Source organism: Oncorhynchus kisutch, linkage group LG8, assembly GCF_002021735.2.
Source record: "Oncorhynchus kisutch isolate 150728-3 linkage group LG8, Okis_V2, whole genome shotgun sequence".
In the NCBI taxonomy this organism is placed as follows: Eukaryota; Metazoa; Chordata; class Actinopteri; order Salmoniformes; family Salmonidae; genus Oncorhynchus; species Oncorhynchus kisutch.
Window position 1 is genome coordinate 3,832,310 of NC_034181.2, and position 15,064 is coordinate 3,847,373.

The 15,064-nt window shown below is 50.5% G+C and overlaps 1 protein-coding gene across 1 annotated transcript in view; it reads left to right on the top strand.

Annotated features, from left to right (window-relative positions):
- Nucleotides 1-1,171: 1,171 nt before the first annotated feature.
- The window catches only part of LOC109879544 (PDZ domain-containing protein 2), a 211,103-nt gene continuing 197,210 nt past the window's right edge, over nucleotides 1,172-15,064 (top strand). Inside the window, exon 1 of the mRNA XM_031829568.1 lies at nucleotides 1,172-1,711. Coding sequence (XP_031685428.1) covers nucleotides 1,293-1,711 — 419 coding nt within the window. The 5' untranslated portion in view covers nucleotides 1,172-1,292. The remainder of the gene's footprint in view (nucleotides 1,712-15,064) is intronic.

Genomic DNA, 15,064 nt, shown 5'->3' on the forward strand with positions numbered 1-15,064 from the left:
TGCGTGTGTATAATAAAGCCTCAAATGGAACCCTCGTCTCTACAGAGTGCACTATCTTTGACCAGGACCCTCTTTGGCATTACTACAACTTCTCTGATGTAGACTTTTCTGCTTTTCTCTGTAGGTGAATGGCGCCTGAGCCCAACGCTTCCCCCAGTGTGTGTGTGTGTCAGTGCAGACACACCCACCCTCTCCCTCGTCAGTCTCGGTTATCAGATATTTTTACCCTGCCTGGTCCGGAATCCTGCCAGCCAAGCGGATAATGGCCCTACTCTCTCTCCAGTTACCCCTCAGAGTGTAAGGAGCCGAGACCACGACACACACACACACACACACACACACACAGACACACACACACACACACACACACACACACACACACACACACACACACACACACACACACACACACACACACACACACACTTCCCTGACAGCTCTGGTTTTGTTTCTGGGTGATGACATCATGACCGGGGCGTTACTGAACGGGGGGAAATGTGGCAGACACACACACTCCTCGATTCTCGCTCCTCTGACGCCCGAAGTCTTCAAACACCATCGCTAGAGATGGAGGCAGCTTCAGTCCACAGAGCTTCCTGTGTTTGGATTTATATGAACAGTTATCAGCCTTACTCCCACACCCCTTCCCAGCCCCGGTGCCTCTAGAGGGGCCCATCGACCCAGGATGCAGTGGGGCTCTGGTCCGGCCCAGCCCCAGCCACGATGCCCATCACCCAGGAGAACGCCCTGAGCCACATCCATCTACTGGAGGACTGGCTCCTGGTGGCTCAGACCAGGTACGAGGACCACTATGGAGACCCAGACCAGCAGTCCACCACCAGCAGAGACCCAGACCAGGACTCGTACCAGGTCTGTTTTTGCATACACGTGTGGGTGATCAATGACATACTTTACTACGAGTGCCTACTGTGATTGTTTCTCTGAAGTCTAACGGTGGTCCACAATGTGGTTCTGAAATCTGTATGATCTATTGTCAGTCTCTGTCATATTGTGGAGTGATACTTCAATCCATTGTTGTAACTCCAACTGTATCCCAGGAGTCAGAACACGAGGAGGATGCCTGCAGCACGGTCGGTGGCAGCACGGTCGGTGGCAGCACGGTCGGTGGCAGCACGGTCGGTGGCAGCACGGTCGGTGGCAGCACGGTCAGTGGCAGCACGGTCAGTGGCAGCACGGTCAGTGGCAGCACGGTCAGTGGCAGCACGGTCAGTGGCAGCACGGTCAGTGGCAGCACGGTCAACAGCGGCAGCTGCAGAGGTACCAGAGGAGACATGTCTCTATGCCAGGCCGCTATACAGAAGCTGATGGAATACATTCAGCTCAACTTCACAGAGGAAGGAGAGATCCAGAGTACCGCCCTCCGACCCACGACGCCGTGTGGAGGTGTGGATGCGGAGGTGCGAGCCGTGTGCCTCACCAAGCGTGAGGGGGACGGGGCAGAGCTGGGACTCAGTTTCGGTAACATCCCTATATTCGGGGATCCGGAGGGGGAGGACAGGAAGAAGGGAGGAGGGAGAAGGAGGAGGAGGAGGAAGGGGGATCAGGGACCCGTGTTGGACGTGGGGTGTATCTGGGTAACGGAGGTGAGGAAGAGAAGTCCCGCGGCGAGGTGCGGTAGAATTAAACTACGAGACGAGCTGCTGTCACTCAACGGTCAGCTGATGGTGGGCGTCGACGTCACGGGAGCCAGGTAGGAGGAGCCTTTTCTAATGATTGTAATGCATCTCAATCATCATGAATAATGTGTATGTTGCTGCACACTCCCACTCAACCACAGAGGCCTGGAGGTTGTTGGATCAACTCACTTCAGTGAAAACCTGTCGGAACTATAGGTGTTTTCGTCTCACACACTGTCAGAGGCACAGTTTTACCATCCACGTCGTGCCAGTATGCTGCTAGGGAGCTGTCTAACATGGCATAGTTTAGAGCAGACAAATGCCCTCAGTGTGTTTGGCCAGGCAGACTCTGTGGTTCGTTGGCAGTGAAGAGAGAGAGAGTCTATTGGACACATGACAACTACTGGAGACTGGGAGGGAGAGAGGGATTGAGAAAGAAAGAGGGAGGGAAGGAAGGAAGGGAGGAGGAAGAGAGGAGGAAGAGAGGGAGGGAGGGAGGGAGGGAGGGAGGGAGGGTGGGAGGGAGGGAGGGAGGGAGGGAGGGAGGGGAGGGGAGGGAGGGGAGGGAGGGAGGGAGAATCAAATCAAATCAAATCAAATTTATTTATATAGCCCTTCGTACATCAGCTGATATCTCAAAGTGCTGTACAGAAACCCAGCCTAAAACCCCAAACAGCAATCAATGCAGGTGTAGAAGCACAGTGGCTAGGAAAAACTCCCTAGAAAGGCCAAACCTAGGAAGAAACCATGTCAGGTAGTCCTGGGGCATGGTCCTATGGCTCAGGTCAGTTGAAACTGGAACAGCAGCATGGCCAGGTGGACTGGGGACAGCAAGGAGTCATCATGTCAGGTAGTCCTGAGGCATGGTCCTAGGGCTCAGGTCCTCCGAGAGAGAGAAAGAAAGAGAGAAAGAGAGAATTAGAGAGAGCACACTTAAATTCACACAGGACACAGAATAGGACAGGAGAAGTACTCCAGATATAACAAACTGACCCTAGTCCCCCGACACATAAACTACTGCAGCATAAATACTGGAGGCTGAGACAGGAGGGGTCAGGAGACACTGTGGCCCCATCCGAGGACACCCCCGGACAGGGCCAAACAGGAAGGATATAACCCCACCCACTTTGCCAAAGCACAGCCCCCACACCACTAGAGGGATATCTTCAACCACCAACTTACCATCCTAAGACAAGGCTGAGTATAGCCCACAAAGATCTCCGCCACGGCACAACCCAAGGGGGGGTTGTCCTGACTGGCAACATCACATTACACTGACTGGCAACATCACATTATCATTCCATGTCCTGACTGGAACATCACATTATCATTCCATGTCCTGATTGGAACATCACATTATCATTTCATGTCCTGACTGGAACATCACATTATCATTCCATGCAATATAAACTGTATCTGCTGATGAGCAGCATTCTTGGAATTGTGTGTGTGTGTGTGTGTTTGTGTGTGTGTGTGTCTGTGTCTGTGTGTCTGTCTGTGTGTGTGTGTCTGTCTGTGTGTGTGTGTGTCAAGTCAGGCTTCGTTAGGCTGGCATCATGTGACATGGCATCAAAAGGAGGTTGCGTGTCTGTGAGGGAGGGAGGGAGGGGGGGAGAGGGAGGGAGGGAGGGAGCCCTAAAGTATTCGCACTCAATAGTTGATCCGGGTCGCGAGGTGGGGGGGGGGGTTAGTTTCTACTCCGATCAATGGCAATATCTGGATCCGAGTCGCGAGGTGGGGGTAGTACTTGACTACCGCCTGTCCTACAACACTTGCGTTCTAGAAACCTAGACCAGGGATAGAGGCTATAGAGGCCGTGCTCTGTGATTCAGTTTCCCTGGAAACTTGCCACAGTGACTCGGGTCTGGTATACCCACATCCAGGCCAGGTCGCAGTTGTAAATGAGAACTTGTTCTCAACTAGCCTACCTGGTTAAATAAAGGTGAAATTAAATCCATACCCACACATGCACTCAGGCTCTTGCGAGTTGGGGTTAATTTCCCGCAATTCTCCACATTTTGCCATAGTGTGGAGAGAAATGTTTGCAGCTTTTAATATGATATCTGAGTGAGAGTGACAGCCAACTTCAAGTTTAGATATCTAGCTGCTAGACTTCCTTCCTTTTTTCCTTCCTTTTTCCTCCTCCCTCCTCCTCCCTCCCTCCCTCCCTCCCTCCCTCCCTCCCTCCCTCCCTCCCTCCCTCCCTCCCTCCCTCCCTCCCTCCCTCCTTCCCTCCCTCCCTCCCTCCCTCCCTCCCTCCCTCCCTCCCTCCCTCACTCACTCACTCACTCACTCACTCACTCACTCACTCACTCCCCTCCCTTCCTTCCTTCTTTCCTTCCTTCCCCCCCTCCCTCCCTCTCTTCCCTCCCTCCCTCCCTCCCTCCCTCCCTCCCTCCCTCCCTCCCTCCCTCCCTCCCTCCTCCCTCCCTCCCTCCCTCCCTCCCTCCCTCCCTCCCTCCCTCCCTCCCTCCCTCCCTCCCTCCCTCACTCACTCACTCACTCACTCACCACCCTCCCTCCCTTCCTTCCTTCCTTCTTTCCTTCTTCCCTCCTCCCTCCCTCCCTCCCTCCCTCCCTCCCTCCCTCCCTCCCTCCCTCCCTCCCTCCCTCCCTCCCTCCCTCCCTCCCTCCCTCCCTCACTCACTCACTCACTCACTCACTCACTCCCTCCCTTCCTTCCTTCCTTCCTTCCTTCCTTCCCTCCCTCCCTCCCTCCCTCCTCCCTCCCTCCCTCCCTCCCTCCCTCCCTCCCTCCTCCTCCCTCCCTCCCTCCCTCCCTCCCTTACTCACTCACTCACTCACTCCCCTCCCTTCCTTCCTTCCTTCTTTCCTTCCTTCCCCCCTCCCTCCCTCCCTCCCTTCCCTCCCTCCCTCCCTTCCTTCCTTCCTTCCTTCCTTCCTTCCCATACAGCTGTGTGAGGGAACTGGATTGAAAATAGCTCAATGGTTTTTCTCCAAGAGGCTCTGGTAGAGTGTAATATGTGTGGTTAGTGGAGAAGGATGGTTTCATGCTGTTTTGGAGGACAAGAGATGTAAAAGTAGAAAATATTTTAGGACCAATCCATATACTTTCATATACTTCCATATACTTTCATATAATTTCATATACGTTCATATACTTCCATATACTTCCATATACTTTCATATACTTTCATATACTTCCATATACTTTCCATAAACTTTCATCAACATCTTTGCAGGTGAAACTTCAGCCAACCAACCCCCAACCCTCTGCTGCTCTGTTGGTCGAGGGATAAGAGCCTGTCTGAGTACTAGTACTGTCAGTCTAGGGATAAAAGCCTGTCTGAGTACTAGTACTGTCAGTCTAGGGATAAAAGCCTGTCTGAGTACTAGTACTGTCAGTCTAGGGATAAAAGCCTGTCTGAGTACTAGTACTGTCAGTCTAGGGATAAAAGCCTGTCGGAGTACCAGCACTAGATGTTTGAACTAGGATTCTTTAGGCTACGTCTGATGTCTCTCTTCTTTTCTCTCTCGTTTGAAAGTAAGGAAGAGAAAAGGGAGAGTGCGAAAGACAGACAGAAAGAGAGAAACTAAAAGTTGGAGAAGGGAGAGAAATTTGGAAAGAGGGTTATCAGACTGTTCCCCGGGCTGTGAGAAAGTAAGGAAGAGAAAAGGGAGAGTGCGAAAGACAGACAGAAAGAGAGAAACTAAAAGTTGGAGAAGGGAGAGAAATTTGGAGAGAGGGTTATCAGACTGTTCCCCGGGCTGTGAGAAAGTAAGGAAGAGAAAAGGGAGAGTGCGAAAGACAGACAGAAAGAGAGAAACTAAAAGTTGGAGAAGGGAGAGAAATTTGGAAAGAGGGTTATCAGACTGTTCCCCGGGCTGTGAGAAAGTAAGGAAGAGAAAAGGGAGAGTGTGAAAGACAGACAGAAAGAGAAAAACAAAACGTTGGTGAGGGAAAGTTGGAAGGAGGGATATCAGACATTTCCCTGGGCTGTGAGACTAACTATACCAGGAGGATGAGGAAGTTGTGAGCTGGCTCTTTTCTCATGGACCTGTGAAAAAACACTCTTCTCCTTTTTCCCACAACCAGTAGGAGCGGTAACTCTGCCTGCCCACATAGTGGTGACTTATCTTGTGTCCCAAACTGCACCTTATTCCCTATAGGGCCCTGGTCAAAAGTAGTGCACTATAAAGGGAATATGGTGCCATTCGAGGCGTAAACTTTGCCTTCCGAGGGAAAGAATTAGAGAGTTGTATAAAAGATACAGATTGAATAATGTTGTTTAATCATCTGATGCTTTTCTTAGTCATTGTGGTGTGGGGCAGACGGGGGGGACCGCAGGCAGATATTCAGCTGAAAGTTAAAGTGTGACTGATTCCCAGGCTAAGACGGGCTATGCTGCCAGGGTATAATGGTCTATCAGTGCCTGCAAGGCGAATGATCAGTGGGTTTGGATCGGGGGGTACAGAAATACAAGTGTTGGATGGAGCTATGGGAAGAGAGGGAGAGAAAAGTGGCCTTGATGATCCAGTGTTTATTGGTTTTCAGACCTGGGTTCACAGGTCTCAAATACACAGTGCAAAAACAAGTCATCTTATTTTATTATTTTAATTAGTATTTGTAAATGCATAGGAGTGTATTTGAGTGTTTAAAAAAACTTTCCAAGTGTATTTCCAAATACATAAGAAAATATATTCAACTACTTGTGGAATGTTGTCCCACCCCTCTTCAATGGCTGTGGAATGTTGTCCCACCCCTCTTCAATGGCTGTGGAATGTTGTCCCTCTCCTCTTCAATGGCTGTAGAATGTTGTCCCACCCCTCTTCAATGGCTGTGGAATGTTGTCCCACCCCTCTTCAATGGCTGTGGAATGTTGTCCCACCCCTCTTCAATGGCTGTGGAATGTTTGTCTCACTCCTCTTCAATGGCTGTGGAATGTTGTCCCACCCCTCTTCAATGGCTGTGGAATGTTGTCTCACTCCTCTTCAATGGCTGTGGAATGTTGTCCCACCCCTCTTCAATGGCTGTGGAATGTTGTCCCACTCCTCTTCAATGGCTGTGGAATGTTGTCCCACCCCTCTTCAATGGCTGTGGAATGTTGTCCCACCCCTCTTCAATGGCTGTGGAATGTTGTCCCACCCCTCTTCAATGGCTGTGAATGTTGTCCCACCCCTCTTCAATGGCTGTAGAATGTTGTCCCACCCCTCTTCAATGGCTGTAGAATGTTGTCCCACCCCTCTTCAATGGCTGTAGAATGTTGTCCCACCCCTCTTCAATGGCTGTGGAATGTTGTCCCACCCCTCTTCAATGGCTGTGGAATGTTGTCCCACCCCTCTTCAATGGCTGTGGAATGTTGTCCCACCCCTCTTCAATGGCTGTGGAATGTTGTCCCACTCCTCTTCAATGGCTGTAGAATGTTGTCCCACCCCTCTTCAATGGCTGTGGAATGTTGTCCCACCCCTCTTCAATGGCTGTGGAATGTTGTCCCACCCCTCTTCAATGGCTGTGGAATGTTGTCCCACTCCTCTTCAATGGCTGTGGAATGTTGTCCCACCCCTCTTCAATGGCTGTGGAATGTTGTCCCACCCCTCTTCAATGGCTGTGGAATGTTGTCCCACCCCTCTTCAATGGCTGTGGAATGTTGTCCCACCCCTCTTCAATGGCTGTGGAATGTTGTCCCACCCCTCTTCAATGGCTGTGGAATGTTGTCCCACTCCTCTTCAATGGCTGTGGAATGTTGTCCCACCCCTCTTCAATGGCTGTGGAATGTTGTCCCACCCCTCTTCAATGCTGTGGAATGTTGTCCCACCCTCTTCAATTGGCTGTGGAATGTTGTCCCACCCCTCTTCAATGGCTGTGGAATGTTGTCCCACCCCTCTTCAATGGCTGTGGAATGTTGTCCCACCCCTCTTCAATGGCTGTGGAATGTTGTCCCACCCTCTTCAATGGCTGTGAATGTTGTCCCACCCCTCTTCAATGGCTGTGGAATGTTGTCCCACCCCTCTTCAATGGCTGTGGAATGTTGTCCCACCCCTCTTCAATGGCTGTGGAATGTTGTCCCACCCCTCTTCAATGGCTGTGGAATGTTGTCCCACCCCTCTTCAATGGCTGTGGAATGTTGTCCCACCCCTCTTCAATGGCTGTGGAATGTTGTCCCACCCCTCTTCAATGGCTGTGGAATGTTGTCCCACCCCTCTTCAATGGCTGTGGAATGTTGTCCCACTCCTCTTCAATGGCTGTGGAATGTTGTCCCACCCCTCTTCAATGGCTGTGGAATGTTGTCCCACTCCTCTTCAATGGCTGTGGAATGTTGTCCCACCCCTCTTCAATGGCTGTGGAATGTTGTCCCACCCCTCTTCAATGGCTGTGGAATGTTGTCCCACCCCTCTTCAATGGCTGTGGAATGTTGTCCCCACCCCTCTTCAATGGCTGTGGAATGTTGTCCCACCCCTCTTCAATGGCTGTGGAATGTTGTCCCACCCCTCTTCAATGGCTGTGGAATGTTGTCCCACCCTCTTCAATGGCTGTGGAATGTTGTCCACCCCTCTTCAATGGCTGTGGAATGTTGTCCCACCCCTCTTCAATGGCTGTGGAATGTTGTCCCACCCCTCTTCAATGGCTGTGGAATGTTGTCCCACCCCTCTTCAATGGCTGTGGAATGTTGTCCACCCCTCTTCAATGGCTGTGGAATGTTGTCCCACCCCTCCTTCAATGGCCATTGTGGAATGTTGTCCCACCCCTCTTCAATGGCTGTGGAATGTTGTCCACCCCTCTTCAATGGCTGTGGAATGTTGTCCCACTCCTCTTCAATGGCTGTGGAATGTTGTCCCACCCTCTTCAATGGCTGTGGAAATGTTGTCCCACCCCTCTTCAATGGCTGTGGAATGTTGTCCCACCCCTCTTCAATGGCTGTGGAATGTTGTCCCACCCTCTTCAATGGCTGTGGAATGTTGTCCACCCCTCTTCAATGGCTGTGGATGTTGTCCCCACTCCTCTTCAATGGCTGTGGAATGTTGTCCCACTCCTCTTAATGGCTGTGGAATGTTGTCCCACCCCTCTTTCAATGGCTGTGGAATGTTGTTCCCACCCCTCTTCAATGGCTGTGGAATGTTGTCCCACCCTCTTCAATGGCTGTGGAATGTTGTCCCACCCCTCTTCAATGGCTGTGGAATGTTGTCCCACCCTCTTCAATGGCTGTGGAATGTTGTCCCACCCCTCTTCAATGGCTGTGGAATGTTGTCCCACTCCTCTTCAATGGCTGTGGAATGTTGTCCCACCCCTCTTCAATGGCTGTGGAATGTTGTCCCACCCCTCTTCAATGGCTGTGGAATGTTTGTCCCCACTCCTCTTCAATGGCTGTGGAATGTTGTCCCACCCCTCTTCAATGGCTGTGGAATGTTGTCCCACCCCTCTTCAATGGCTGTGGAATGTTGTCCCACCCCTCTTCAATGGCTGTGGAATGTTGTCCCACCCCTCTTCAATGGCTGTGGAATGTTGTCCCACCCCTCTTCAATGGCTGTGGAATGTTGTCCCACCCCTCTTCAATGGCTGTGGAATGTTGTCCCACCCCTCTTCAATGGCTGTGGAATGTTGTCCCACCCCTCTTCAATGGCTGTAGAATGTTGTCCCACCCCTCTTCAATGGCTGTAGAATGTTGTCCCACCCCTCTTCAATGGCTGTGGAATGTTGTCCCACCCCTCTTCAATGGCTGTAGAATGTTGTCCCACCCCTCTTCAATGGCTGTAGAATGTTGTCCCACCCCTCTTCAATGGCTGTAGAATGTTGTCCCACCCCTCTTCAATGGCTGTGGAATGTTGTCCCACCCCTCTTCAATGGCTGTGGAATGTTGTCCCACCCCTCTTCAATGGCTGTGGAATGTTGTCCCACCCCTCTTCAATGGCTGTGGAATGTTGTCCCACCCCTCTTCAATGGCTGTAGAATGTTGTCCCACCCCTCTTCAATGGCTGTAGAATGTTGTCCCACCCCTCTTCAATGGCTGTAGAATGTTGTCCCACCCCTCTTCAATGGCTGTGGAATGTTGTCCCACCCCTCTTCAATGGCTGTGGAATGTTGTCCCACCCCTCTTCAATGGCTGTGGAATGTTGTCCCACCCCTCTTCAATGGCTGTGGAATGTTGTCCCACCCCTCTTCAATGGCTGTGTGAAGTTGTCCCACCCCTCTTCAATGGCTGTGGAATGTTGTCCCACCCCTCTTCAATGGCTGTGGAATGTTGTCCCACCCCTCTTCAATGGCTGTGTGAAGTTGTCCCACCCCTCTTCAATGGCTGTGGAATGTTGTCCCACCCCTCTTCAATGGCTGTGGAATGTTGTCCCACCCCTCTTCAATGGCTGTGTGAAGTTGCTGGATATTGGCGGGAACTGGAACACGTTGTCGTACACGTCAATCCAGAGCATCCCGAACATGCTCAACGGGTGACATTTCTGGTGAGTATACAGGTCATGGAAGAACTGGGACATGTTCAGCTTCCAGGAATTGTGTACAGATCCTTGTGACACGGGGCCGTGCATTATCATGCTGAAACATGAGGTGATGGCAGCGGATGAATGGCACTACAACGGGCCTCAGGATCTCATCACAGCATCTCTGTGCATTGAAATTGTTATTGATAAAATTCAGTTGTGTTCGTTGTCCGTATTTTATGTCTGCCCATACCATAACCCTACTGCCACCATGGGGCACAAAGCCATACACGCTGTCTGCCATCTGCCCGGTACAGTTGAAACCAGGATTCATCCGTGAAGAGCTTCTCCAGCGTGCCAGTGGTCATCGAAGGTGAACATTTACCCACTGAAGTATGAAACGTTTCTGGGATCTTTTATTTCTTAGTTAGTAATGAGGTTGGGAGATTGGGAACCGATCTGGGCTAAAGCCAAGCTCGTCAAATGGCTTGTTGGTAGTTAGTAATGAGGTTGGGAGATTGGGAACCGATCTGGGCTAAAGCCAAGCTCGTCAAATGGCTTGTTGGTAGTTAGTAATGAGGTTGGGAGATTGGGAACCGATCTGGGCTAAAGCCAAGCTCGTCAAATGGCTTGTTGGTAGTTAGTAATGGGGTTGGGAGATTGGGAACCGATCTGGGCTAAAGCCAAGCTCGTCAAATGGCTTGTTGGTAGTTAGTAATGAGGTTGGGAGATTGGGAACCGATCTGGGCTAAAGCCAAGCTCGTCAAATGGCTTGTTGGTAGTTAGTAATGAGGTTGGGAGATATGGTAACCGATCTGGGCTAAAGCCAACTCCATCAAATGGCTTGTTGGTAGTTAGGAATGAGGTTGGGAGATATGGGAACCGATCTGGGCTAAAGCCAACTCCATCAAATGGCTTGTTGGTAGTTAGGAATGAGGTTGGGAGATATGGGAACCGATCTGGGCTAAAGCCAACTTCATCAAATGGCTTGTTGGTAGTTAGGAATGAGGTTGGGAGATATGGGAACCGATCTGGGCTAAAGCCAACTCCATCAAATGGCTTGTTGGTAGTTAGGAATGAGGTTGGGAGATATGGGAACCGATCTGGGCTAAAGCCAACTCCATCAAATGGCTTGTTGGTAGTTAGGAATGAGGTTGGGAGATATGGGAACCGATCTGGGCTAAAGCCAACTCCATCAAATGGCTTGTTGGTAGTTAGTAATGAGGTTGGGAGATTGGGAACCGATCTGGGCTAAAGCCAACTCCATCAAATGGCTTGTTGGTAGTTAGTAATGAGGTTGGGAGATTGGGAACCGATCTGGGCTAAAGCCAACTCCATCAAATGGCTTGTTGGTAGTTAGTAATGAGGTTGGGAGATTGGGAACCGATCTGGGCTAAAGCCAACTCCATCAAATGGCTTGTTGGTAGTTAGGAATGAGGTTGGGAGATATGGGAACCGATCTGGGCTAAAGCCAACTCCATCAAATGGCTTGTTGGTAGTTAGGAATGAGGTTGGGAGATATGGGAACCGATCTGGGCTAAAGCCAACTTCATCAAATGGCTTGTTGGTAGTTAGGAATGAGGTTGGGAGATATGGGAACCGATCTGGGCTAAAGCCAACTCCATCAAATGGCTTGTTGGTAGTTAGGAATGAGGTTGGGAGATATGGGAACCGATCTGGGCTAAAGCCAACTCCATCAAATGGCTTGTTGGTAGTTAGGAATGAGGTTGGGAGATATGGGAACCGATCTGGGCTAAAGCCAACTCCATCAAATGGCTTGTTGGTAGTTAGGAATGAGGTTGGGAGATATGGGAACCGATCTGGGCTAAAGCCAACTTCATCAAATGGCTTGTTGGTAGTTAGGAATGAGGTTGGGAGATATGGGAACCGATCTGGGCTAAAGCCAACTCCATCAAATGGCTTGTTGGTAGTTAGGAATGAGGTTGGGAGATATGGGAACCGATCTGGGCTAAAGCCAACTCCATCAAATGGCTTGTTGGTAGTTAGGAATGAGGTTGGGAGATATGGGAACCGATCTGGGCTAAAGCCAAGCTCGTCAAATGGCTTGTTGGTAGTTAGGAATGAGGTTGGGAGATATGGGAACCGATCTGGGCTAAAGCCAAGCTCGTCAAATGGCTTGTTGGTAGTTAGTAATGAGGTTGGGAGATATGGGAACCGATCTGGGCTAAAGCCAACTCCATCAAATGGCTTGTTGGTAGTTAGGAATGAGGTTGGGAGATATGGGAACCGATCTGGGCTAAAGCCAACTTCATCAAATGGCTTGTTGGTAGTTAGGAATGAGGTTGGGAGATTGGGAACCGATCTGGGCTAAAGCCAACTCCATCAAATGGCTTGTTGGTAGTTAGGAATGAGGTTGGGAGATATGGGAACCGATCTGGGCTAAAGCCAACTTCATCAAATGGCTTGTTGGTAGTTAGGAATGAGGTTGGGAGATTGGGAACCGATCTGGGCTAAAGCCAACTTCGTAAAAGTGCTAAGTGGCAAGTAGTATTACAGAGAAAACAAATATCCTTTTTTATTTTGATTTACCAAGTCGTTGTCTGTCTGTGGGTCCCAGATGGGTTGTGGATTAAAGCTGTCGTTCTCAAGCCGGATTGGCAGGTTTTACTGTCTGGCTGCTCTGCTGAGGCCCCGAATTAAATTCCTTTCTATGATCGGCTTTATGGGGGTGATTACACAGGAAGTGCTAGTTCCCTTCAACTGCCCAATGGAAAGTGAGAGTCTACAGTAGTCCGACTGGAGTCTTACTGTGGGCTACTGAGCCAGCCTATAGAATGGTAGTCTAGACTCATCCTGCTCTCCCTCTGTATCATACTATAGCTGTACACAGAAATGTATAAATCATTTAAAAGTCCTTATATTATGCAAACCAGACAGCACATATGTTATTTTTTTACCTATAGCCAGGAGCACTCTCCAAAACGTATACATAATTTAAAAACGAAGCATTTCTGTTTAGTGAGTCCTCCAGATCAGAGGCAGTAGGGATGACCAGGGATGTTCTCTGTTTAGTGAGTCCTCCAGACCAGAGGCAGTAGGGATGACCAGGGATGTTCTCTGTTTAGTGAGTCCTCCAGATCAGAAGCAGTAGATGACCAGGGATGTTCTCTGTTTAGTGAGTCCTCCAGATCAGAGGCAGTAGGGACGACCAGGGATGTTCTCTGTTTAGTGAGTCCTCCAGATCAGAGGCATTAGGGACGACCAGGGATGTTCTCTGTTTAGTGAGTCCTCCAGATCAGAGGCAGTAGGGACGACCAGGGATGTTCTCTGTTTAGTGAGTCCTCCAGATCAGAGGCAGTAGGGATGACCAGGGATGTTCTCTGTTTAGTGAGTCCACCAGATCAGAGGCAGTAGGGATGACCAGGGATGTTCTCTGTTTAGTGAGTCCACCAGATCAGAGGCAGTAGGGATGACCAGGGATGTTCTCTGTTTAGTGAGTCCACCAGATCAGAGGCTATAGGGATGACCAGGGATGTTCTCTGTTTAGTGAGTCCTCCAGATCAGAGGCAGTAGGGATGACCAGGGATGTTCTCTGTTTAGTGAGTCCACCAGATCAGAGGCAGTAGGGATGTTTAGTGAGTCCTCCAGATCAGAGGCAGCAGAGATGACCAGGGATGTTCTCTGTTTAGTGAGTCCTCCAGATCAGAGGCAGTAGGGATGACCAGGGATGTTCTCTGTTTAGTGAGTCCACCAGATCAGAGGCAGTAGGGATGTTTAGTGAGTCCTCCAGATCAGAGGCAGTAGGGATGACCAGGGATGTTCTCTGTTTAGTGAGTCCTCCAGATCAGAGGCAGTAGGGATGACCAGGGATGTTCTCTGTTTAGTGAGTCCTCCAGATCAGAGGCAGTATGGATGACCAGGGATGTTCTCTGTTTAGTGAGTCTTCAAGATCAGAGGCAGTAGGGATGACCAGGGATGTTCTCTGCTTAGTGAGTCCTCCAGATCAGAGGCAGTAGGGATGACCAGGGATGTTCTCTGTTTAGTGAGTCCACCAGATCAGAGGCAGCAGGGATGACCAGGGATGTTCTCTGTTTAGTGAGTCTTCAAGATCAGAGGCAGTAGGGATGACCAGGGATGTTCTCTGCTTAGTGAGTCCTCCAGATCAGAGGCAGCAGGGATGACCAGGGATGTTCTCTGTTTAGTGAGTCCTCCAGATCAGAGGCAGTAGGGATGACCAGGGATGTTCTCTGTTTAGTGAGTCCTCCAGATCAGAGGCAGTAGGGATGACCAGGGATGTTCTCTGTTTAGTGAGTCCTCCAGATCAGAGGCAGCAGGGACGACCAGGGATGTTCTCTGTTTAGTGAGTCCTCCAGATCAGAGGCAGCAGGGATGACCAGGGATGTTCTCTGTTTAGTGAGTCCTCCAGATCAGAGGCAGCAGGGATGACCAGGGATGTTCTCTGTTTAGTGAGTCCACCAGATCAGAGGCAGCAGGGATGACCAGGGATGTTCTCTGTTTAGTGAGTCCACCAGATCAGAGGCAGTAGGGATGTTTAGTGAGTCCACCAGATCAGAGGCAGCAGGGATGTTCTCTGTTTAGTGAGTCCTCCAGATCAGAGGCAGCAGGGATGACCAGGGATGTTCTCTGTTTAGTGAGTCCTCCAGATCAGAGGCAGCAGGGATGACCAGGGATGTTCTCTGTTTAGTGAGTCCTCCAGATCAGAGGCAGCAGGGATGACCAGGGATGTTCTCTGTTTAGTGAGTCCTCCAGATCAGAGGCAGCAGGGACGACCAGGGATGTTCTCTGTTTAGTGAGCCCTCCAGATCAGAGGCAGCAGGGATGACCAGGGATGTTCTCTGTTTAGTGAGTCCTCCAGATCAGAGGCAGCAGGGATGACCAGGGATGTTCTCTGTTTAGTGAGTCCTCCAGATCAGAGGCAGCAGGGATGACCAGGGATGTTCTCTGTTTAGTGAGTCCTCCAGATCAGAGGCAGCAGGGAGGACCAGGGATGTTCTCTGTTTAGTGAGTCCTCCAGATCAGAGGCAGCAGGGACGACCAGGGATGTTCTCTGTTTAGTG